The sequence below is a fragment of the Drosophila sechellia genome, chromosome 2R (assembly GCF_004382195.2).
Source record: "Drosophila sechellia strain sech25 chromosome 2R, ASM438219v1, whole genome shotgun sequence".
Classification (NCBI taxonomy): domain Eukaryota; kingdom Metazoa; phylum Arthropoda; class Insecta; order Diptera; family Drosophilidae; genus Drosophila; species Drosophila sechellia.
This window is the reverse complement of record NC_045950.1, coordinates 19,188,884-19,212,289: the sequence shown is the minus strand read 5'-3', so window position 1 is coordinate 19,212,289 and position 23,406 is coordinate 19,188,884. Positions and strand designations below refer to the sequence as shown.

The 23,406-nt window shown below is 43.0% G+C and overlaps 2 protein-coding genes across 2 annotated transcripts in view; one reads left to right on the top strand and one right to left on the bottom strand.

The window, feature by feature from the left end:
- The first annotated feature begins 1,040 nt into the window (after positions 1-1,040).
- LOC6615666 overlaps positions 1,041-23,406 on the top strand; it is a 40,771-nt gene continuing 18,405 nt past the window's right edge. Inside the window, exons 1-2 of the mRNA XM_032715475.1 lie at positions 1,041-1,486; positions 13,303-13,780. Of these exons, the coding sequence (XP_032571366.1) occupies positions 13,666-13,780 (115 nt within the window). The 5' untranslated portion in view covers positions 1,041-1,486; positions 13,303-13,665. The remainder of the gene's footprint in view (positions 1,487-13,302; positions 13,781-23,406) is intronic.
- Positions 19,584-20,558, bottom strand: LOC6615669. Its single transcript, XM_002040004.2, has one exon. It carries the CDS (start codon positions 20,403-20,405, stop codon positions 19,620-19,622), a length of 786 nt encoding a protein of 261 aa, XP_002040040.1. The 5' UTR covers positions 20,406-20,558; the 3' UTR covers positions 19,584-19,619.

Genomic DNA, 23,406 nt, shown 5'->3' with positions numbered 1-23,406 from the left:
TACACGTAATTAAGTTCACTGCACTTTATTTAAATGTGTATTAAGCCATTTTTCGCAGCACCAATATGCAGAAATAATTAAGCCGGTAATAAAATTTTATTAAAGCTTAAATGGATGTGTGCAAAAATTTGCTGTATCGATTGCATAGCAATTAAATAAAATCTCCTTAAAAAGTCCTTTAAATTAGATTGAGTTCGGCACATCAGAATGGCATAGGTCAGTTCCAATAAGAAAATTTAAGTTAACAGAGCAGTACTCCGAAAACTGTTGAAATGCTTTAACATCCTCCTTTTACATTTCCTTTTGTGGATGGCATTACTCCGAATAAGGGTTAAGTTTATGTTGTCAGTATATTTTGAATTACTTCAAAATTATAAGCTAATATATGCTTTTAAAGGTTTTAATTTATTGTTTGGCTTGCCGATTTTATTTATCATTTAACTCAATCTTACAACATTTCACCTTGATATCATCCATATGGGTTCCACTGCGATGCTCTCCGAGAATCTATGTGGACTGTCTGGTTTGGTTTTTGTTTGTGGAATTCATCCGAAATGTGTGTCATTTTGTGGCCAATGTAAATACATGTAATAACATTTGTATGCAAAACAAATGTAAACGCAATTTGATCTTATAATAAATTAAGAAAGTATTGAGTGCAAATTAATAGTAATAAAGCTATACTTATACTATTAAATAATTTATTAGTTCACTGAGATAAATTCATTAAAAGATGCCAAAGTAGAGATTAAAAATCCGAAGAAAATCCTTCACCGTAAATATAAATCAATTCCTGCTTTCAGCGCAAACAGGTTTTGTTTTGGCAGCAAAAACAAGGCTCAAACTCAGGGAATCAAGATCAAGTAATTTTTGGCCAGCAGAATCGAATTAAATGTTAACATAGCTTCCACATGTTTCTCCTGCGCGACGCCTGCGCTCAGAGAGCACTGTTAGCAAGCGATCCACAGGCGAGCGATGCGATCCACACGCGATGCAGTCCCCGACTCGATTCATAAATTGCGTTTAGTATTGCCGAGAGATTCAAGCGTTGTGGTACTCGAATTGGAAATCGCACGACGCGCGGCTGTTGCGTTCAAATAGTTGTGTTCGATCGAAAATGCTTTTGTGGCAAGAAGTGCTAGAAATCGAGTCCCGAAATCGGTAGTCAATCCAAAAGTGACCAAATCCAGTGCCACCGAAAGCCCAAAAATCCCTTGAGTGACTCGTTCGCGGTCGCCAGTTCGTCGCGAGTTGTGGCCACTTCGTGAGAGAAACACAGGATAGCAAATCGAGTAATTGAATCCCCTTTCTGGACATCCAAGTCGTATAGTCGCAGTTTTCTGCAGTTGGTGTGCCGTGAAATGTTGCTGCTGCAACTGCCGCAGATCCGTGTGGCACAGTGTCAGTGATTGAGAATTATAAGCGCCGAGTTCAAGGTACTGCAGCATGACGCCAAGCGGATTACACACAAGGATTAAATAACAAAGTAATTTGCATATCTGGAAAATAAATTCGAATCATGACAGCGAACTAGGCACAAGTTTATGCACGAATATCGGTCGCCCTCCCCAAGGATCCTGCGCGAGCGGATGTCCGTTCATGTAAATGTTGCGAGTCAATGAAACTTTTAATTGTGCACGCGTGCCCCGCCCCCTTAGAAGCCGCCCCCCCCTCATTTCCACCCCCTTTAGACCCACACCTGTTCGCTGGGGGCTTTCGTGCCCGTCAGCCCCGCCCCTTGGGTCTCATGTTCATGTTTCCCGCATATTTGTCATGGACATCGCCTGGATGAATGCATGACTGGCTGAATAATCTCCTGGGGGACGCAGTGGCGGGTGGTGGGTGGAGGGTATCCCCCGGGAACAGGAATAAAAGTGCAACCATCAAGCCAAACACACTTTAAACTTGTGCTAGTGAAATCGTTTTGGGAAGAAGGGAGAAAACAAAATTCAACTTCTCATAAAGTTGTGGAAGAAATAAAAACTACGCTATTTAAAACTTTTGGACATATTCCGCTAAATGCGATGGGAACAATCGAATGGACGACTGAGTTCCCATTCAATTAACTCACAACTTTAAACTCAATCCCCAGAGTTCCTGATTTTTCCACGCAGTTTGGTGCGCTGACTTTATTAACCAGCAATTGGAATTCCAGATTGTTCCGCCCTTAAGCTCTCGGCCAAATCTCAACTTATTTTCAATTATCATGTCATCTGGTGGGAAGCCACTCGCCCCCCAACCTTTCATCCCCTGTCCTGCTCACCACCCACCACCAGCTGCACTTGAACTCCATGCTGGTAATTCGGAAAATCCCCTCGCCAAAAAAGCGAACAGCAGAGAATTTACTATCGCCACCAACGCCAATTGAAGCACTTGTCCACGCTCGCCGACCTCCACCCAGCACCCTTCCCATCCCCCAGGGTTTTCCCAACTCCACCCGCTTTTCCCGCCCCCTTCTTTCTTTCTCTCGTTATGTTTTTTGCGGTCAGTTGAGGCCGCGTGCCGAGTTCCCATTGTATGTGTGTTCTTCGTGTTTACATTTTTTTTGCCGGATACCCAGTGTTTTTAGAGTTTGGGGCATAACTTGGTAAGGACAACTAGAAACGCACAGGATATGAACCAATAAAAGGAACACTAGTTGGGATCCTATATCTCTGACCAAACAGAACTGAAATAAAATACTTCAGATTGGCAAACAATAGCTACTGGGTATTATGTAGTCGCGACACACTAGCTACTTTTGTTTTTGGAAGGGACATGGATCCTTGGGCCATGCGTGTGTGTTCGTGAGTCAAAGAACAGCGGTAAAAAACAGAGCAAAACGATGGAGAAGCAGCAGAAAGTGAGTGAGGTGGAGGAGCAAAGGACACCGCCAAGTTGACCTCGCGTCGCCTGCAGCCTTAATTTATAATTTACTCTCGGCTCACTGAAATCGCCTAGCACCCCAAACCCCCCCACTTCCCCTCCGTTTCCCGCGCTCCCTCTTTTATTATTATTACTTCTGTGCGTTTCCACGCGCTTTTCCCAGCCCGACCGCAGAAAAGGTCCTTTGCCCCATCATCATCCACCAACGTTTTTGCCGCTTTTGACTTTTTTACATTTGCCGACGGGTCTGAATGTTGTTTTTTCCCCGCTATTGTTGCCTCTGCTGTGTTTTCCTGCTCCCCGTTGTTGTTGTTGTTGTTGTTGCTGGTGCGGTGTCCCTTGAATTTTTGGCAAACAAGAAGGACGATGGAGGATATCCCAACCTGCTCCCAAATTCGACGTCCCCATCCCGGTATTTTGGCCTTCTCAACTACTCATTGTTGTTGTCTGCCTGGGTTTTTAGTGCCTTAATTTCGCTGTTTGTCTGCGTTTCTTGGGGTATACTTTTTTCCTTTTGGCCACGCTCCTGTTTGAAACATTCTTGACTTTTGGCCCCGCGACTGTTGCGCGTCTCACTTTCTCCTTCCAGCGTTTCAGACTTTTTTGTTTGTTGTTTTAATTAATTTGTAAATTTACTCGCCCAGATTAAAGCAAAGGAGAAGCAAATTAGCCAGAGACTCCGCCAACAAAAATGCAGATGGACGGCAGATGTCATTTGCTGAAAAGAGAAGCAAATTCTTTGGTGGCGAGGGACAAACGAAAGTGGGGCATTGAGGAAATAAAAAAGCCAAGTGGTGGAAGGAGTTTGGAATTTTACCACTTAGGATTCTTTGTCCCCGATTTCAGACAGCTTAAATATTTAAAAAAGCCTGGCACTGTTTAATATTCTAGTAATTGAGTTCATGAAACAAATGCAAATGAGGCAGAAAACCATAAATAAAACCTCTAACACGAATCGCAATAATAAAAAAGGAACAATTTAAATGTTAAACAATACATATGAAAAATTATAGTATTGTAAATAGTGTTCAGTCAGTTTTTTCCCAAACAACTGATTTTTTGTGGCTAAAATTTTTTAAATACTATTTAATTGAATGATAGTTCAATTCCATGGCAAAACTGTGAGGCAAGTTGAATGTGCACCTTGTTGAAAACACATTTGTCTCGAGCAAATCGTTCGTTCCCCAACAACATTTGCAACCCGAGTAGTAGACCCTCGAGTTCCCTAGACAAACAGTGTATTAAATTTGTATTTGTATTTGCTTTCCAGTTAGCAGAAGCTTCTATCAAATTTCCCTGTCAATCTCGGCTTTCATCGCCAGAACTCGCAGTCTCGAAGTTTGCCAATAATAATAATTTAATTTCCAGCCGCCGAAGTCGAGTCACTCAAGAAAAACACTTCTGTGGAAAACTCGGTGAGCAGCAGCACATTCGCCCGCCGGGCATTTAATTGCTGCTTCAAAGCTCCGAAGCTGCGGAGCTCCGTTGCTCCAAAGCGAGAACAAAGGCTAAATAATTTTATATGCAGTACAAATAGGGAGAATTATTTTTGCAGCTGCTTTTGGCCGGAGCATTTGCTTAAAGTATTTAACTTGGGTTTAACCGCAATGGCAAAACTTTGTCCTGGCCGCTTTTCCGAGATATTGACACATTTGTTGGCAGCATGAAGTCGGCCAATAAAGTTGCTTGCGGTGTCTGAGCCAGAAACGAATTTCAAATTAAATAAACAGGAAAAAAGAGGCAAACTCCCAAATTTGCAATTAAAAAATTTTACAGTCATAACTTTTTATTATGGAACATAATTCAGACTTTTTATGCGGAGGGAGCCGGAGCCGAATGGGGAGGTTGGTGGCTCCACTGCGCGTGTTTAATTTCGTTCTTCGTCCTGTTTTTCCAATAAATTTTCTTCCCTTTCGCACGCAATTTCCTCACTTCAACTTTTCCCGCTTTCCCTGCCGTTGCTGCTCGCCCCGAATTTTCATTTTTGGATATATAATTACATTAAAGCCAACCGAACTGGCCGCACTTTTATGTGTCTGTTCCATCATTTTTGGGTGGCAACAAATTCTCGGCTTGTTTACGTTTCATTTTTGGTAGTTTCAGTTTCTAACTATAGATTTTTATCACGACACGAGGGGCGGTTCGTTTCATATTTTTTATTGGACCTAAATGTCGACACGTGGATCCTTTTTTTAGATGCATTTTAATTGGCGTTTTGCTGGGCCTTTATGGTGCACATGGTTAGGCGAATGATTATCGTGCGGATAAAAAACGGCACCAAAGGGGTTTCATATTTGGCTCACAGATCTTAAATTACCATCTTGTACTAGCCTGTGTGTACATAATTTAAAACTGGCCAGCTCTGATTTTATAGAGCTCTCTTTAAACTAGGAATCCTCTGCTCATAACGGGTGCTAAAGTTTCGTAATACCCCAGTTTTTCACATGTGGGGCACATTAGCCCACGCCCATTAAGCTGTCCGACAGCCAATAATTGTCGCTTCAACTAAATAATGCATAAATAATGCAGCAGGGATAACAAACTCAAACGGGCACAGGATCGGGGGAGCGGCTACATATACATAAATGGGGGATATATTAACCCGTTCGGGGCCAAAGGGGTGGCTTTTCGACATGTTAGTGGATTTGTCGGCCAACAAAGTGAGAAAACCGCAACGGAGCGGCATAAAAAATGCATAAAACGAGGACAGAATAAAGTCATAAAGTAAAAATTGCAGACAGGCGGGAAAAGGGGCTGCGAAGAAGCGTCCTCTGAGTCCCAGGAAAGTGAAGGGGATAAAAGCGGATGAGGGGGCGAAAAGGGGGAGAAGTGAGTCTCTGAGTTGCTGTTGTTGTTCGGCATGGGTCTTGTTTGAGGTTTCAATAGGTCATAATTCACGCCTAGTCGCCGCTTTTCCCCCTCGCATTTCCCTGCCGTTGGGCGCCTTGAAAAAGGCTCACGAGGAAACCAAGTGGGCGGGGTGAGACGAGTGGGTGTGGGTGTTCAGCTGGCGCCACATACACTCTCGTAAAAAAGAACAAAACACGTGTGTGCACAACCAATATGTGCTGGCAGAACAGGTCGGGTTACTGTCTATACATGATCCCTAAACAAGACTGCACTGTGGTCTCAAGATTGGCAAAATGTGCTCTCTTTTTTTTAAATGCGAATACTTTAAACCAAAATTTAATACTTCTATTATTCTGAACTGAGAATAGTTTCTGCTTTTTGGAACTATTTTTATATGATATGATATGGTTATGGAAATTAATGTGATGTCTTTTCTTTTCTCATTCAATACACTCCACTCTAGTGCATTGTGCAAATTGGTTTTGGTCGCTGGTGTCGTGTTTGTTTTTACATTAGTTGTGATCTGTCTCCGGCTGGCCACTTTGTGGAAAATGGAAAATGGGGGAGGAAATGGCAGGGAGCCGGAGAATAGAGATGTGGAAAAGCCGTGGAAGGGGGTGGGTGGTCTGATGCCTGGTTTTGTCTTCTTTATGACTGCTAACGATGAAAAATGTTTGCGTGGTGCGTGTCGCAGCGCCTGCTGAGTTTTCCCCACGACCCCTTTCTCCAAGTTTTCCGCAACAACAACCTCCCTCCCCCCACGCTTTTCCACCGCACCCTCCTCACCTCTTTGCATGCGTGTTCCTTTGTGCATATGTCGTAGTGGCACTTAGGACGAAAAAAAAAACGAAAAATAAACCTGACACAATGTATGCAAGCTTACTTACTACAAAGCCGAAAATAAAATACCCTTCTAAAGTAGTTGGTTTTCTGCAGAAATCATAAACAGTATCATAGTCAGCTTAAAGATACCAAGTTAAAGATATATTTATGTGCCCATTAGTCCCACGCCCCGGAATAAAATGAAGGGGTTGCAAAAGTTATTCATCTTTGCACGGTTTTATTTAAAACTCTTTAAAACTAAAATACCCTCTGCAACGCAGCTCACGCTTTATCCTCTTCGCCGGAGCCATAGTTAATCCCCTAAAGGGCGGGAGTGTGGGTGTGGTCTTGGGAGTTGTCGCCCGCAGGTAATCGCAGCGAGGGGCAAGTGGCAGATGGCAAATGGACGGGGCCCAGTCAATGGCACTTTCAGTTATGGCCATTAAGTGCCCGCCGTGTCCGGAGTCCCCACTTCCAAATGGTCTGCGTCTGCCTCCTTTCGAGCCTCCACTCTCTTCTCTACACAGATAGAAAGGGGGATTCATATTCATAGTTCCCCCAGTTCACATGTTTCATCTGATTAGTATATTTTTTTCACTGTATTTGGCTGGGCTTACGCAATGCGACTCGCACCCCTATATAATTAAGATCGCGTGCTGAACTAAGTCCGCTTAACTAACTTTGCATTAGTGGGATAAATTAAAATTCACCGGACTGTCGCAGATAGCCGTTCATATATCAAAAAGTATTTTATTTGCTAATGCTAATCCTTTGGCGTAGACCGAGTGATGGACTTTTGGAAAAGTAGGGCTCTCCTTCTTGGGGACTGAGTAAAAGCATTTGGGCTTAGTGAGCTAGGTGATAAATGGCTTGATAAATCCTGACTGGTTAAGTGAATTTTCGGATTTAATGGAGGGAAAACTCACAACTCGTTTATTAATTATTAAAAACTATACATTATTGAAGCCGTATATGGAGGCCCCATTAAAGTGTAATCAAATCTCAGCCAATTATGCAACTCCATCTCAGCTACTTCGTGTGGTAATTAAAAAATAATAAAAGCAGTGATATAAAAAATAAAATGCAAAGATAAGGAGCAAAGAAATACAATTAATTTCACACAGAAGCCAATTAAGTTGACAGGCCAAAAGGAGCGGGGAGCGGCGGGAAAGTTGAATAAATCTGTTGCTCTTCTCACCTGAGCAAATACTCGGAATCACACACAATCACACACCTAGACCGCCAATTAACACACTCGCAGGAAAAGCGGAAGCCAGAGGAAAAACGGGCGCAAGAGATGGCATGCGCGTAGGCAGGAAAACCGCGCAATGCAAACGCAGCGAGACTTCCGGTTCCGCTTCAAAAAGTCAAGGCAGTGCAAAAGGTTGCTCCTTCCTGCTCAACTATTCTATGGATAAACTAACTAAAAAGGGAATAAAATATCCCAGAAATCAGAAGCCCATTTAAACACGCTCCAATCCTTTGGCTGGATAACAAGTAGCTGTTTCCAGCTAACAGGATGGGAAATGTGAAAAATGGGAGGAAAATGGTTAGGAAGACTAAAGGGGGCCATACATGAGCTCCCTTCGCGGTTCCCTTTTCTTTTCGCTTTGGCGGCACATTTGAAAATAATTTTCCAAGCATTTGTTATCCATGTGAAATGTGCCAAGGATACGGGACGACCTCCTCGGAGTCTGTGTGCTAGTGCCCATGTATTGGTTTACTGTGTGCATGTATGCGTGTATGTCGGGATCCACAGCGAAATCCCAGGAGTTTATAGGCTGCTGTACTGATGCCACCCTGTAAATATGTTCTGCAGTGGGAGTTTATCGGACTATTTATACTTTGCTACTTCACAATTTTTGTTAGTCAGGATGAGCAAATAACTTATTTACTTGCCTATACAGTTTGTATCAATACAGCATGCAAAATATGCTCCAATATTAGTATAGATTTCAATATTAAAGGGTAAATATTGGAATATTCTATCTGTTTTATCCCGTCCTTTCAGTTTGTTATAAATATGCATTTTTAGTACATGGAAAAAAGTGAATTGTAAACAGGCTTAAAGTGGAGTAAAATGGATGGAGGATTTGCTTCCATTAAATAAACAATTTTTTTGTCATGGATATAGATAGTATCAGCCACACAGGCACATACATATATATATATATATATATATATATATATATATATATATGTATATATATATATATATATATATATATATATATATATATATATATATATATATATATACATATAGCATATTTTATGACTCAGTGTGTGTGGAAAATTGTTGACATTGAAATTTTACGAGCTTTGCAATGCTATTGTCCCTGCTCAGGGGAATCGGTATGTTTTTATAAATCCATTCTTATCCACGATTTCAATATGCTTGGCTTTCTGCTTTTAATTAAAAATATATGTTAGCAACTGAAAAAACAATTGCTATAACTTGTATAGGCAGAAACTCCAACCTTTTGGTTGAAATTTGATAACCATATTTCTGTTTGATTTGGATTTCGGCTAAGTACTCAGCTCAATGTTTAAACATGAATCTGTTGACTTATAACTTGTTTATAATTTATCTATGGCAGCACTCAAACAAAAAAAATGATATTTTTGCAAATAAATATTGTGCGTTGCCTTTTGACAGGCAATGTAAGTGCAATTAGTTGTGAAAACAAATGAAAGCTCAGATTACAAGTGGTATTCATATTGTTTTTACCGACTGGCACTGTCTGAAATATTTAATTAAGAGCTTAAGAAGGACGTGCAATTATTGCACGGAAATACGTCGCTGGAAAAAGTCACTGCAATAAAATATTAAACTCCATTATTTAAACTACCAGGCGGGGAAGAACTCCTCGCCACTTCCCATGAGACTTCTCAAGGGGCGAGAGCAAAGTTTGCAGGAGCGAAAACTCTTTGTCGAGTGCAAGGAAAACAAGAAACAAAAAGCTCGCAGAGACGTGAAACTCTAGCCGAGAAACGACATTCTCTCCTTGGCTGAGCGAACGGAGATTGCAACGCGAAGCCGGCTAAAATAGAAGTAACATTCTATTATTAACAACGCCACTCGTTCCTGCCACTTCATAAACAGCAGCAGACTGCCAAGAGCCGAGAATGAGAAGAGCAATATGAAACAATGGCAGCAACAATGGATGGGTGGCTAGGAGATTGAGAGACGGACTGAAAAAGTGGGGACCAAAGGACACCGGGACGGAGCGAACTCCTCACAGACAGGACAACAACGTGACGACGACGTCGTCATCGCCAACAAAGTGTTGACATCTTTTTGCCCATTCATTGTGTGTCCCAGTCCATCCATCTGCCCCATCGGGCAACAATCCTTGACTAACGCTATTCGTCCTTTTTAATTAATTTCACTTACTGGAGTCCCTCTGTCCTACGGCTTCCCTGCATCCTTTTCGGATGCACAGAGAGAGTGGAAAGGCACTTTTCAGCTTGAAGCCCAGTATTCAATCCAACTAACAGAACAAAGCACGTAATTCCCTAAATATAAAAGATGTATTGAGCAGATATCGTGGGCTTTATGGGTTTGTAATTGGGTATAAGTATCCTCTGTGTATAAAGTATCCTGTATCCTCAAGATGTCAATGTGACACGGTCCAGTCTCACGCTGAACTTAACGGGAGGTCCTTAGGGGGCTGGCATTCACTTTTTTTGCCAGCAGAGGAGTTTTCTTCATAAATTTATAAGCGTCACGTTGCTGACACTCACATATCTCACACACACTTCTTTCCTTCCCTTCTCACCTGTGCCCCAGATAGACAGACAGACAAAAAGAGCGGTGAAGGCCTTTTGAAACCCCACAGGATGCGGATTCAAGGAGGAATCAGCAGGGAGGATGGCACGCAATAAAGCCCACTGGTGGGGAATGAAAAGGGAGAGCAAATCACTTATGCAAATTGGCTAAGAATTCTCGCAATGTTCACTCGGTTGTGTGGAATAAATGTTAACGAAAATCCCAGAGAAAATGTTGAGAAAGGCCATTTTAAAGCTGGCAGACTAAACGAGATGTTACGAAGGATCTTTTAAATATTCAAAATGTAACCAAAAGCTGGCTGGAAATATTTCTGTGTTTTCCTGGTTGTATAAACTCAGCTTGAAGCTTGAAGAATTCACAACTGCTTGAGAAGGACAGGAGTACGATAATAGCCCCAGAATTACTCTGCTAATCTCTGGCACACTCAACACCCTTCTGAGAAGATATGCAACCGTATCTTATCTGGGAGTAGAGTTTCCTGGGCCACTCCGCACCTGGTGGCCATCCCGCACACCTGGCCATTATTTTGGTGGGGCTGCAGAACGGGCAAATTAAATAACCATGTGCTCCTGCGCCGGCTGAGTTATGGGCCAAGTCGCCTCCGTGTGGGAATGTCGAAAATTAGATTTTCCGGACAACAGGTTTCCATTATTGGTGCTCCTTCGCCTCGCAATTCGCTTTGCATAATACATAAATATTTTCTATTTGCCGTCATATTCCGTTCGCTGGCTTAAAATGGGGTACACACTCGTCTTGGGTCTCGAGTGGCAGCAATAGGCGCAGCATAAATATGCAGGCTTTTCCGAGCAGGCCAGGCAGGTGGAAAACGACTGTGCAGATGGGTGGGTGGTGGCCCACCGGAGCTTGCCACTCGTCACTCACCCATTTCGCCATTCGCCATTTGCCATTCATGCGTCGTCGTGGCCTCAGACATCATTCATACAAATGTCTGAGCCAGGTCCTGCTCCTTCTGCTCCTCGTGCTGCTTCTGCTTCTGCTTCTTGGCCCTCGGATGCTCCCCCACTGCTTTCTTTATTATTTATGTTACTCATTCGACTCGTATCCTGCTTGTTGATTGCTTTGCCTACACGTGTAGTTTCCTTGCCCGATTCCTTTGGCTCCTCCTCCGCCGTTTTGGGGGCGAAGAAGGGGTGGCAGTGGCTCCTTTGTTCGACTCGCCCCGTCGCGCTAATATTATGAATGGCAACTCATGCATTGTAGCCAGTTTTCCTCGTTCTCAGCTTCAGTTGCTGCTTTTCTGTTTCCAGTGCTGCAGCTCCACGGGAAATTGTGGTCGCCCTCTCACCTGCGAAGCTCACTGAATACCAAAAGTACAGGAGCGAATTCAATATTTAAAAAGTATAGATATTTAAAATGTGAAATCCCTTTAACATACTAATTAAGTAATTTTAAGGTCTAAACTGATTGGCTGTTTACTGATACTCTTTACATAACCTATCCTCTAAGGTCACACCTTTCGTCAGCAATCCGCTCCTGCTTTTCGTTTTCCGTAAAAGTGTCAATGTGAGCCTCCCCGTGTGTGTGTGTGTGTTCAACCTTGCGTGCGGGCATGTGTGAGTGTTTATATTAGAGGAATGGTAAGCCCTTTTGGCCAAACAAAATGCTGCTAAATTGCTTCAAGAAAGCGAAGAATAGAGGCAAATAAAGTGGAGCACATTAGTAACACACACACACGAAAGGGAAAGTCCCCGGAAAAGCCGAGGGGATAGTGCATGGGAAATTGGGGCGGAGGAGCCAGATACTTAAATCTTAGTATTTGGCCAGCATTAAGTTATGTATTTCACCTGGAACTCGGAACTCAACCGACGGAGTGCGTTGTTTCCCCCCAAACCACCCTGCAAACAATTCACTTTTCCTGTGCATTTCCATCTGGCTGGATCGGGGGCAATAAAAAATTGAGGTCAATTTGTTTTGGCATGTTGAAAGGTTGACAAAAATGTACTCTCATATTCCATATTGCAACGCTTTGTTTGCAGGGCAACCCAGCCGAAATGCTGCCCTGCTGCCACCGACATTGTTGTTAAATACAACAATATTTATTTATTTATTATTTACAGTGCCCTCGGCACAACTGCCAAGGTTGTGGGTCACCCGGTCTGACGCTCGTCCGCTCGCCGAGGCTCCCCTGTCATCCATCACAGATACTGCCCCAGGCCTTTTGGCCCCGCTGTCTGCTTGTCCGTCTGGCCGGCACTTTAAATATTTAAGTCAATTCCGTGCCCGAAAGGGAGCAACATCATTAAACTTATTGGGGTTCGGCGCTGGGCAATTGCATTCCAAATGAGTGGGCGGCTGGACTTCTCGGGGGATACCTTGTGTGCTCCACCTTCGGTGGGCGTGTCCGTGAAGTTTGTCCCGACGAATTTCAATGAGGAGGCGTCGACGTACTGATCCAATTGGTTAGAGGTAAAAATTGACCAGATCACAGCTGGAAAGTTTACGTGCAAGTTGTTGGGTAACACAATGTCCAACTATTTAACGAGTTTCAATAACTTGAAGAGGAGCTGGGCAGGCTTTTTTGGAAAGTATTCTTCGTCAAGAGAATAAAACCGAAATAGAGGGACGTCCAATATATGTGCTATCTAATTACTTGAGATTCCCAAGACTTGACATTAAGTAGTATAAAATTGAATTAAAAGCCACAATACTGGCCAGATTCCGCTGTATTTTTAATAAAGCTCCATCGAACACATGGCAGTATGCTGATTTTTCTTGGAAACCCCCCAAATCTGTACCATACTATGCACTTTTCACCTACATCGGTATTTTCCCGCAAAAGCGGAAAATCTGAGTGGCGGGGCCACAAGTCTACATGAATTTCTCCGATTCAATTTGCAATTCAATATTTTGTTGCTCTTTTCTGTTCCTGTTGTTCCAAATTGTGCATAAATGAAAACTAATTCGTGCAAATGTTTTTCCATTGTTTAAATTTTGGCATTTTCTATTTTCAGTGGCGAATGTCAGTGGCAGCCAGCGATTGATGATGGAAAAATCGAACTGAACAGCAAATCGCAGAGCGGAGAAAACCCGAGTAAAAAGATGAGATTGAAAATGCAAGCAGCTGCAGGAAAAAGCGAGAAAAACACGAAATCCCGGACAGACCAAATGGGAAACTTATGAAAAGCACTACAGCCGAACAATAGCCAGGAAAAGCGAGAAACAACGTAGGAAAGCGGAAAATTAAAGCAACAATTACAGGGGAATCGGGGCCAAGAACCCTAGAGAGCACACAAAAATAATAAACGGTCTTCAGGAAAAGTCGCGACTGCAAAACAACGCCAAAGCAAAGGATTCCCATAGAAATACCCGCGAAAATGGATACATTTTCCGCTGCGGTTTTCCCCCGGCAGCCGGTGGCTCTCGTCCTGGTCCTGGCCACAGCTCTTTCCATGGTCCAAAGTGAACAGCACCCCGCCACTGCAGACGAAGGTAGGTACCGAAACCCAAACCCAACTTCAAACCCAAATCCACACCCGAACTCGAACCCGAACCCGGACCGGTCCACATAATTTGGGGATACACGAAACTCACGGAAGTGGCACGGCGTAAATAAATAAAAGGCATCGCAGAAACAACAAACAAACACATTCCGAATTGCGTGAAAACCTCAATTGAAATATAAACAGCGTAACCGCAGAAAACCAGTTGAAAATGTTTTGTATTTAATGCAGGGTTGCCACAACAACAGCGCCAATAACAAAGCGCCGAAAACAACCACGATAAAATAAAAGCAATTCAGACATTAACACTTTCCACTGGCCAGTGCTATAAACTCCAATTAAAGCTGGAGAAAACAGCCTCGATCAAAACAAATACTATGTTCAATTCTAGACTCCCGACAGGACATTGTTTTTAATTTTTAATGGAATTTTTCGGATTGCAGTGTACGACATGAGCCGCTCCCCATAAAAAATTCAACATTTCAAATTGTTTCTCCCCCCCAGCCGTTCTCAGTTGCTCCGTAATGACATTTCACGGACATCCAAATGAAATTAGAGAACATGTCAATGAGTTTGTTTATATAAATGGGGCATGGCCCGAACCCGAACCCAAACCCAAGCCTCGGACCACGATTGCGTTTAGTTTTCCCATTTCCCATTACGCAAACGGAGGCGTAACCCAACACACCAAACATCTGGCGAAACAGTCGGCATTGAGGGTTAATTGCACGGGGAAATGGGAAACAGGAAAATTTAGTTTTTGACTTTCCGGATCTCGGGGATCACTGCTCGAGGAATAATGTCGTGCCTCGCTGGCAAAGCACAGCGGGAGCAACTCGGTTGTGACTGCAGCTGCGATTGTAAATTTCAGTAATTACCAAAGTGTGACCATTACAACCATTGCAACTTCAAGCGGCAGAACAATCGAATGACTAAAAAGGGAGGATTTAAGTTGAGGAAGTGATCGCAAGCAGCAAAAATGTGAAAATGCATAGCAAATATATTAATTGAAGAAACACATCAAACACATGATTTAATATGAATTATCGGAATAGGAGTATGCAACTTGTAGGATTGTTTTTGACAGCTCTTCCGCTTGATATGTGACATGTTGAACTTTTCCTCGCCCTTGTCACCCCTCAGCGGTACGTCACCCTCTGCTTTTTTGGGAACCCCTCGTGATCGGGATCATCATTGTGTCTTTGTCAGCAGTGTCAAAGCCAAATGTGATTTAAACTCGATTATTCTCAATTATTTCGTTACATGCATTTCATTTCCAGTGACTCAATCCGGCACCAAAGAGGAAAAAGCCACCCCTCGGTGCTGTGGCAGCCGGAAAATTGTGCCTGGCTCGAATTATTTCATGTTTTTATTGGTACACTTGAGTGGATTTTGTCTGGGGACTCCTGCTTTCTCCGCCTTCGACGCGCTGCATTTGTTTGATTGAAATTGATTTTGTCTCGCCTGCGGGGATTTGTCGAAACGGAATGCCAGCCAGACTCCGGACTCCGGACTGCAGGCTCCAGAACCAGAACCAGAACCAAACCAGACCTTATAAAGCATTATTTTCAAGTACTTGCGCACTTGACTCACCCTGACTCCTCCAATAAAGATTAAATTCATGCCGAATGGCCTCTCATTCAGATACAGTGGAGCTGGGGAAGGAGGAGGTCCTAAGTGCTTTCAGATGCTGCTCGTTATGGTAATCTGGTTGGGTAATCCCCCCTCGCCCACGCAGTCTGACTTATTTATAACACCATTCGAAGTGATTACGATCTTAATTGTAAGTGATGCACTTGCTCACATGGAAGTACTCCAGTCAGGGCATAGTTTTTCACCCCTGGTTTTCCAGAGGGTTGGAGGAGGGTCGCAACTATGCCACACACACACACACACTCGGAAGGGACAGCCTTTTGCCACGCTGGCCAAAAGGTTCATGCCATGCCCCTAACGAGGCTATATCTAATCAAATATGCAACCTTTTTTAGTCGGCTAAACTGATTTCATGGCTGCGATAAGCAAATATCTGCCATTCCCAACAAATTACTTGTTAACAAGTGCATTTTAATGTTCGGCTTTTTGGCCAAGTTGTGGCACATGTGTGTGTGTGCTTTGTGATTTTATTTCCCCCGTCTGTTTTTGCGGATGGAGTGGCCACAACTGAAATTCATGTGGCCCATAAAAAAACCGACTAAACACAAGCCTATAAATGGCAATGGCCAAAGCCCCCACTTAACGCTTGTTTTGGTGAGTGTGTGTGTTTTGGCCAATTGGAACAGAAAATTGTGAAATGCTTTTTGTGCCCTGTGATTGCGGTTCTTTTTTTCCGGCTCTGCTGCCCGATTTCAATGTAATTTGAACATGCAAACGGTATGCTTAACTGCAATACTGATTCTGGCCAAAAAAAAAAGGGTGCTAAAAATGGAAATGGAACTGAGAACATTGTTGCAACTCATTCCATTTATTTTGGCATTTTTAAAAGAATTTTATTCTAATTTTTAAGTCGTTCAATGACTACCATTTACAAACGATTTACTCACCATTTCAAATTAGTCACACAGATAATGGCACATAAAAAGGTAATGTTTTTTATGAGTTGTCCATCAAAAAGGGCGCTCAATCATTGTTTACCAAGTTAACTGGCACTTTTCTCATTTCCCTCATGACACTTTGATTACCCCCCGTATAATTGAAAATTGGATTCAATTTCTAAAGCATTTTATTGATTACCACGTTAAATTTTGATCTAATTAAATGCATTGGCTTCGATTTCCATTCAAAGAACTCCTGCTATTTACGAGAGTATTTCAATAAAAAAAAGGTCGGAAAACGCTTTGAATAAAATAATCCGGGGGAGGCTAAAAAATCAAAACGCGGAGAGGTCGCAGCTGTTTTGACGCACAAATAATCCATTAATTCAATAAATGTGTAGCGCGGGTTTTTATCTTTTTACACTTTTTCTTGGCACCATTCGCGCCGCTCTCGCTGGAAGTCAAATATTTGTACAATAATTTGTGGAAAAATGCTGGCGACGCTCGGGGAAAACAGCAGCATCTGGTGACGAAATCAAAACCGATCCCTGACCGGGCCTAAGCACTCCTGCAAATACGGAAAGGACCTCCGCCGCTCTCGCTGCTCATTTTAATCTTTGATTTTCGGCGATATTGGCGGAGGACATCCCAGGACATGCCAGGACCCTCGGCCCTAGAGCCACGACAGGAGCTCAGCACACAGACATGGTCGGGAAATGAAAACATGGAAAATACTTGAAAAATTACTCACCCACAGCGGCGGCGCTGAGCCCAGATCCCAGAGCAGTCCCAATGAATGAATGAAAAATTTGTTGAAAATCCCGGGGAAAACGTGTTGAGCAAACACACACACACATATGCATGTGGGAAGCCAGCGGGTGCGGGCGAGGATTTGGGCATGGCTACGGTTACGGGCACATCGGATGGCCAGCGGATGGCTCAAAAATCAATGGGCTCAAAATATTAAAGCGCTCGATTTTCATGATTTCCAGTTTGCCAAAGAGTCCTACCCCTTTGCCACGCCCCCTCTCGATTTCCGTGTGTGCTCCGATTTCGATTCCGATTCTGATTCCGCTTGAGATTGCCGTTTGTGCATTGGCGGCTGCCTTTTCGATTTGTAAATTGGCACTCAATGAATCAATGGATTTCTCCTCATTTTTGGTTCAGAACGCAGTGGTCAGCGAGGGTGGACCAAGCAGTTTGAAGAAGTGAAAACAGAGAATAGAATATAGCTCCATATAGTAGAGCACTTGAGATACTGAATTGAACTGCATAAATCATATTTGTTATATATTTCCATGCCATATACAAACTTTTCGTTCCACCCACCTGTGCACCTCCATGTGTGCTCCACATACAAATCAGTCAAAGTGTTTTCGGCCTTTTCACCGACTTTATTTCGAACACTGAACACTGATGTGCTGAGCCGCCTGCTCTCATATTTGTGTGGGGATTTCGAGGAGATTTTGTGGAATGTACTTGACCTGGACGGATATTTTAGCAGGGGCAGGGACAATAAACTGGTAAAAGTGCAGTCTGGCTTCAAAATCCGGGCGAGTGAGTGCGTTCTGGTGGGATGTCCTGCCTTTGAGCCTGTGGCCGTGACTGTGGATTCGTGCCGAGTGTCCTTTTCCCCGTTTTAGCGAGCGAACGTGTGGCATGCCCCATTTATGCGCTGATATACGGAATTATGCTGAAATCACGTTCCCACACAAAAATGTAATGGAAACAGCAGGAGGCTGAGGAGAAGGAGCAGCAGGAAGGGGTAAACGGGAGCGGGTTAGGATAAGAGGATTCCTCCTCTGCTGCATGTGGAAAATCTCAGCCACCAAGAAAAGTGCTTCCTGCATAAGCGATTTTCCGCTTTGATGTTGTTTTTTGTTTTGCTGTTTTTGTTTTTCTGTGTATTATTGTGTTTGTGCCGTGTTCTTTTTCGGGAAGTGCTTTAAACTATTTTTATAGCAGCAGGAGTGGCTTAAAAACAGAGAGCAAGGACCACATTTACTTAGTTCCCTTCGCTTGGAAATCGATAGTAATCCACTTGATCGATACCGTCGTCTTGCGGAGTGAATTGGTAATTTGACAAAATTATATGACATGGGAAAACCAATTTGTAGCTAGGGATACTAATTTGGCTCGACTTGTGTGGTCTCACAAGTCATTGAAATCAATTTTTAATGTTATTAGGGGGAAAGTTCGAGGGAAAGTGAGAAAGAAGGCACTTGTCTCAAAATACCCAGCAATCGAACTTGTGCTAATTACCCACTAAATAATTCATTGAATTTCGAGCAGGCACATTAAATCCATAGCTGTCGTTTAAGTTCCTTATCTAACAAGATTAGTTTCAAGGTTAATTCTTGCTACTAAAGGGCTTGAAACTGAAATGTTTATAAAAATCTGATTCGAAATCAATTGGCTGACGCTTTTAACCCCTTTTTTCTGGCTTATGGCCAAGTTAACGATCACACCTCGAAGGGGCAGTAACTGTCACCTCATTTCCATCACAATGTGGGCTGCAAACGACTTGGAATTAATGGGCCAGTGTGTGTGATTGGGCTAGAATTCCATCCGACAGATGATGCCAATCAATGGGCACTTTTATTGCCCCTGCCGCATAAACCTCGATTTCATGAGAGTCACTTACTTAGCTGATCGCGCACACTGAAACAAACTCTTCATCCCAACAATAAAATGCTAATTAAAGTAATGATCTAGGGTTGCATGTCATATTACACGTTAAATAGATGTTAGCTGGGCAAACCAATTCCTGGCATTCCTGAATGCCAAGTAAATGAAAACATTTTTCCTTGTGCACCTTCCTCCTACGCCATGATAAATGGTGGGCGTGTGGAAATCAGGAGGGAAATCACCTCTCCGGAGGGATGATGACATGGCAAGTGACATGGCCAAAATCAAATCATTGTCTCAGCGGTGGAGGGAAAATCGCCCCCCGCATTCCGATTTCCTTCAAATTAACTCGAGGAAAATGGAGAGAAAGGATGCTGAAAAATAATGGAGATTTATCAATCGCATTATCTAGCCATCAATCTTGTCAAAAACTGATAGATGAGCCATTATCTGACAAATTATCTGTCGCGCGTGTGTGTGTTCGATGGGTTTGAGATTTACAAATTAGAGTCGTTCGGCCCATAAATATTCTCCAACCGATTGATGGGTGGATTTTCCAGGAAAAGTCAGCTATCGCAGTGGGAGGACAGCTCCCTTCCAATCGCCGAATTACAAAAACAGGACAAAAGCGTGTCTTACTACCTTGGAATACATTTATAAAAGCACAGCTCATGATGTATCTACGATTGGAAACGCTATAGTTTTGATCTTTCCGCCAATGACGTGGACTTCATAGTGAATGTTTTTGACGATCATAACTGTGGTGGTCGGTTGAGCTGGCAGTTTTGGTACCTTGATGGACTCCTTGGTGCAGTTGAAGGTCCACTGGTCCACCTTGTGCACCCTGGTGAGCAGGTCGAAGCACTGGGCCAACTTGGCTGACCACACGGAAATACTGTCAAAGTTCAGACCTTCGCGCGAATGCAACTTAACCACTTCATTCATATTGCGGAAGGTGCTCAAAGTCATTACGGCGGTGGGTTTGTCGCCGAAATAGAATTGGGGAAAATCCAAGACTATCAGAGGGGATCCCTTCATCCGGCGACCATAGCGCTTCTTCGTATCCGACTCCTCGAACTCCTCGATGTGAATGGTGGAGCAGTTCATGCGGTCGATGAGCTTCACTGTCTTCAGGTAATTGGGATGGTGTTGGATGCGTTCGCTCATCGGCTTCAAGTTGGCTCGGATTTTCTTAATCATCTCGTCCCGTATGGACTCCTCGACCAGAACACTGGCCACCAGTTCAGTGCCAATCGGGTGGATCATGTCCGCGACTATGGCGTCTATAACCTGATCCATGTCCCCACTGGCGAACAGAACCATCATGCGCGGCAGGACCCACGACTTGTGGCTTCCATCCTCCGGATATCTGTGCGCATGTCGCGAAAGCAGGGACAAGTAGATGTCCCCAATCACCTCCTCCCCGTTTGGATGTGCTGAATGGTGGTCGGTCATTTTATATCCTCCTCTCACTTGGAATTTAGATATATTGTCTCACAAGCAAAGGCTGCTGCTTCTCTCAAATGGAATCAAATGCTTGAGCTCACTTAAAAATGCAAAAATCACTTTCCGTAGGCCATAAATAATTTCAAGTCCACAGGGAATACATAATTTGTATAATGGTATTAAATTTAAAAAAAACCGTCGGGCCGGGAAATTTATGAGACGCCTTTTAAAGTGTTTTTCGAGCGTTTTTCGCTCCATGAATATTCACGAATAATTTACAACTAGCTGCTCTTAGTTCGGCGCATCTCGGATCCAATTTGTTAATGAAGTTATCAACGGTTGAAGTTAGTTTCCCTCGAATTTCCTATTCCAATTCATTTGCATATCTCGAGGAGCACCGCCGCTCTCGTTGTTTATGTTTATGGGTCTTTATAATCTGCCTTTATAGTTTGTTTACTTAATTTTCTGTAGCTTTTTGACATTTTGCTCCAAATTAAAAAAGAAGCACACACAACAGACGAGGGTAATATCCAAGGAGGCGGTGGGTGTGGAAAGGCAGGCGCTGACGTATAAATATTCCCATTGCCCATTCCAAAATGAAAATGGAAAAAATTCGAAACAAAAGCCCGAAGTTTTTTTTCGAGCGGAAGTGGCTGAGACGCCGAAAAACAAACAGAATGAAAGCGGGAAAAAAATGCAATGAAAACAAAAATAATAATAGCAGCCAAAAAATGGGAATACGAATATTGCTGTTCCACTTTTTTTTTAGGACTAGATCGTGGAGCGTGGAAAGTGAAATGAAAATGCAGCGAAATGCACATAAATTTAGTTTCAATTTCACATAAATCGGCATGGCTTTAAATGTTAAACGGGCTTAGATAAATGTTGGTAACTTTATTAAACATTGACTGATAAAGTTAATTTAACTTTTAAGAAGCTGCTGTGATACATGGCTATTTTTCCATATTCTCGATGGGAGCTGTTCCCGTTTCAATTGCGCCCATTCATGGCTCCTCCTAAGTGGCTGAAATGTTTTTGTGCCACATTATTAATGATCAACAAATTCCCCTGGCATTTCGCGCGCTTCATTTTGAAGTTGCCACGTGCGCGGGGGAAAAGCGAAACGGAAAACTTGACACTGTGCCGCACGATCCACCCCCGAATCTTGGAATATATATGCGTATATATTTTTGTCATGATCCAGTGCCCAGAGTCACATGGCATCCATCCCCCATTTCAGAGTGTCAGTCCTTTGTTGCGTTAGTGAGACGAAATGATTTTGAGTAATTTATTTTATAGTCGCGCTGAAGTATTTATTATTTTGAAAAGCGCCGAACAATGCCATGATTAATTTCGCTGCATGTGGAGCAAGTGGCCAACCGCACCGCCCCCCTCCACCGCCTGCCCTGCCCCAGTGGCTCCCCTAATCCCTCGGAAAATTCCTTGCGGCATCGAAAGTTTTTCTTCTCTTTTTCGGCTGCCATTTATTGCCGAACATATTTGGGTTGCTGCCGCTGTTTCTTTTTTCTTTGGGGGTTCTGCGTGTTATTTATTCGATTTGATTTTGGGTCCTCCGTTCCGTCTCCCCAAACACACTCCCCCCTCCTTAGTCAGTAATGCGGGGTAAGCTGATGGTTCCACAACCAAAGATGTAATATCAAATGATTATAATTAAACTGATTTTCATATTACTAGTAGATGTATCTAGTTATATAGTTATGCATAATCTGTATGTATGCAGTCATTGATTTTTTTCAGTGTAGCACAATCTGGCCTAAGCTAAGCATCTGGGTTGCATTCTTTCTACCACCGCTGTATGCTGTTTTTCCTTGTCTTTTTTTCATCCGCCCCTTGGGCTATAATTCAGAATCAATCGTTATGCTTTTGGCAGCTTGCAAATTTTTCTTTATTATATCATATTAATTTTATGAGTCTTGTTTTTCCTAAACCGCCTTAGCCGCCCAACCCCAGTCGCTATCGTTTCCTCGTTGGTTTATTGCATTTAAAAGATATTTTTCATATCAATGAAGCTCTCATATCGGCTAACACACACACACACGCAGAAGCAGCAATAAAGGAAAACAAAAGCGAAGGAAAAAGTTTGCTAAATTTCCTAAAGTCATGCAAACATTTTTTACATATATCGATTCTCCGCTGGACGAGGTCGACGGGGGTGAGCCCGGGGTCGGTCTTGTTATGACAGGCTCAAATTGGGTGCTATCAAAATTATATATTATTTTGCATAATATCTTCTTCTCCGGCTGGAAGTCTCTAGGATAGGTAATTTGATGCGGCATGAATTTTATGTCCCACAACGATTAGGTTTTCCCGACGCCCACCCACCCCACCGCCCATCATCAAACGACGGCCTCCCTTTTGAAGTGGGTGCACTTTCCTCCGCGGCGACTTTAAGAAAACTTTTGGCGAAACTTGGAACGAAGTCCCATTTGTTTGGGGAGCAGCACTTAAGCACTCTGATTGTCTGAGCTTTGTCAAAGGTGGAACGCCAGGTGTCTCGCTGGCAAGCAAAAGGGGTCGGGAAAACCCGAATGAAGTTCCCACTTACTCATCTTAATGCAGTCTGAAAGCTTCGCTTTTCGCAGACAAACAGGAAAAGCAGCAAAGGATGACCTCGGAAAATTTAATCAGTCGATAAGTGGAAAGCGGCGTGGATGCTACTCCAGAAGTAGCATATGAAACTAAGTACCCGTTTCGGTGAAAAATACTCACGAACTTAAACTGAATGTTTAAGGAACTTAGTATAATCCTTTTAGCTAAAAAATTCCTCGTTTAAGTACATTTAGTCTAGAAGTGCTGAAAGAGGTTAGAAAGCATAAATAACACTTCCATTTGTAGCATCGACTTTTGCTCTGTGTGGCACTACAAAAGGAAACTACCGCCAGGGAAATGGGCCAAGAGGGTAAAAACGCAGCGGGAAAAATTCCTTTAGGTGTCGAACCATTTATGACCTGCCATAAACACGTGTAAATCCCGTTCATTATGGAAAAGT

Bases quoted from the DNA above. Each gene is read 5' to 3' on its own strand.
- LOC6615669 (XM_002040004.2), bottom strand. From the start codon at position 20,405: ATGACCGACCACCATTCAGCACATCCAAACGGGGAGGAGGTGATTGGG.